Source organism: Engraulis encrasicolus, chromosome 19, assembly GCF_034702125.1.
Source record: "Engraulis encrasicolus isolate BLACKSEA-1 chromosome 19, IST_EnEncr_1.0, whole genome shotgun sequence".
In the NCBI taxonomy this organism is placed as follows: Eukaryota; Metazoa; Chordata; class Actinopteri; order Clupeiformes; family Engraulidae; genus Engraulis; species Engraulis encrasicolus.
Window position 1 is genome coordinate 14,882,882 of NC_085875.1, and position 2,500 is coordinate 14,885,381.

Below are 2,500 nucleotides of genomic sequence, written 5' to 3' on the forward strand. Positions count from 1 at the left end.
CACACACACACACACACACACACACACACACACACACACACACACACACACACACACACACACACATAGAAATGCATATTTCATGCACATATTTAAACACACGCACATACGCACACACACATAGACAAACACACACACACACACACACACGCACACACACAAATATAGGTATATAATGTACAAATTCATACAGAAATGAACATTTAATGCACATATACTGTATATTGAGTACAGACACATACAAACACACACAAACGCATGCACACAAACACAAAATCATTGTCATTTTCAGTACTGCATGGCGGGTGGTGGTGTGTGTATTGCTGTTTGGTTGGCTAGTGGTCTCCTGGCTACTCCACACAAACAAACACACACACACACACACACACACACACACACACACACACACACACACACACACACACACACACACACACACACACACACACACACACACACACACACACACTGATGGTTGGTTGGGTTGGTTGGCTGGTGGTCTCCTGGCTACCACGGTGATAATCAGGGATCATGATGACTTTCATCATCAGTGGTGGCGGGAGTGTGTGTGTGTGTGTGTGTGTGTGTGTGTGTGTGTGTGTGTGTGTGTGTGTGTGTGTGTGTGTGTGTGTGTGTGTGTGTGTGTGTGTGTGTGTGTGTGTGTGTGTGTGCGTGCATTTGTGCGTGTGTCTGTGTGTGCGTGCGTGTGTGTGATAGAGAGCGCAATTGGCCTGGACCTCTATGTAAACGCCAGCCAGTCATCCTGACTGAGACTTGGGCTTAATTAGCATGCTCGCGCTATCTCCAGCACTAAATGTCTGCGGGTAACAAGTTAATTGGACACCAATTCAAACACTGACACAGTTCTAAACTTTTGCTGATCCCAAGAGGGGGAGAATGTCTTTTTGGGAGGTTTGTGTTCGGGAGGGCTGGGGAAGAGAGAGAGAGAAAAAAAGTAGCAGCCCTAGATTGGTTTATATAACAACAAAGTAATTATTTCCCACTTGAAATAACAATGTTGATTTAAAATTTCACAGCAAAATTTAAAAGCGACTGGCGCATTAGCTACAGCTTATCTGTTTTTTTTTCCCCCTCGTGCTGTTTCCAGTCAGTGTGTGTGTGTGTGTGTGTGTGTGTGTGTGTGTGTGTGTGTGTGTGTGTGTGTGTGTGTGTGTGTGTGTGTGTGTGTGTGTGTGTGTGTGTGTGTGTATGTGTGTGTACGTGCACAAGATTTTTCTTGTCAGTCACAGTATTTAGCAGAATCAAACAGCAATTACAGCAGTGGAAATAATGAGCAATCTCAACCACTGTGTGTGTGTGTGTGTGTGTGTGTGTGTGTGTGTGTGTGTGTGTGTGTGTGTGTGTGTGTGTGTGTGTGTGTGTGTGTGTGTGTGTGTGTGTGTGTGTGTGTGTGTGTGTGTGTGTGTGCGTGTAGTGTTGCCTTAGTAGGCAGCAGTGCTCCCCACCCGCTGCACACACACACATACACAAACACATACACATACACAAATTGACAAAGAAACAACCAGAGAGCCTCAACTCACAAATACATCTTCTACATAAGTCTTTCATATCTTCTGACAACAGTCATTACAATTTACGTTAAAGCTTTTGCTATGCATTAAAGAGAGAACATTTTGAAGATTTTAAATTCCTGGTTGTGTAACTGCAGCGATATTTCATGTAACTTGATTTGTAAACTTTTCATAGTCACCAATACCCAAATTGCCATAAATCAGTGGCAATTGAGAGATTGCAATAATTAGAAGTAAAATTAATAAATAAATAATAAAAACAATTCCCGTCTATAGTGCCATACAAAGGCAAAGTAAAGTAATTACACAATTTGTCAACAGTTTAGACTGAAAATAGTCTTCATTCCCCCTCGATTATCTTGTGCCCACATGGTCCCGTTTTAGAGATGCTGATATGTCAAAGTGGCAGTAGTTACAATATCCAACATTATAACAAGGCTTTGAAGGATTTTTCTCAGTTTCAATGTGTGTGTTTACATGCAGTTCAGTATCCCGAATATGAGGCATATCCCAGTTATGATCATATTTGGGATAAGGTGTTTATATGAGCACAGAGCGTTATATCGCGGTCTACATTGTTGGCCGTTATAGAATTATCTTCAAATGTGTGTAGCTTGGATACCAGCAACAGTGTTCTATGGGAAGCCTCGCTATCCAGGATAAGGTGTTTACATGCGCCAGTATCCCGCGCCAGTACTCCACCTAGCATATCCCAATTTATCAAAGTCCCAAATAAGAGCTTTTCCGGGATAGTCGGGATAAGGTGTTTATATGTTCAAACGCAAATTCAGGATACTTAATATCCCCATCATATTCAGGATACTGAACTATACTGAACTGTATGTAAACGCACTCAATCATGACAAATAAAGTACAGTGCTATCAAAGCAAAATAAATGTTGATGTCATACCTGTGGGTCAAACAGGAAGTAGGGGCGGCCATTTTGGATCTGCAGAGCCACATA

At 42.2% G+C, this 2,500-nt stretch overlaps 1 protein-coding gene across 1 annotated transcript in view; it reads right to left on the minus strand.

Moving 5' to 3' along the window:
• The window catches only part of ush2a (Usher syndrome 2A (autosomal recessive, mild)), a 582,756-nt gene that overhangs the window by 366,977 nt on the left and 213,279 nt on the right, over positions 1-2,500 (minus strand). Inside the window, exon 27 of the mRNA XM_063184090.1 lies at positions 2,447-2,500. This exon is cut by the window's right edge and continues 77 nt beyond it. Coding sequence (XP_063040160.1) covers positions 2,447-2,500 — 54 coding nt within the window. The remainder of the gene's footprint in view (positions 1-2,446) is intronic.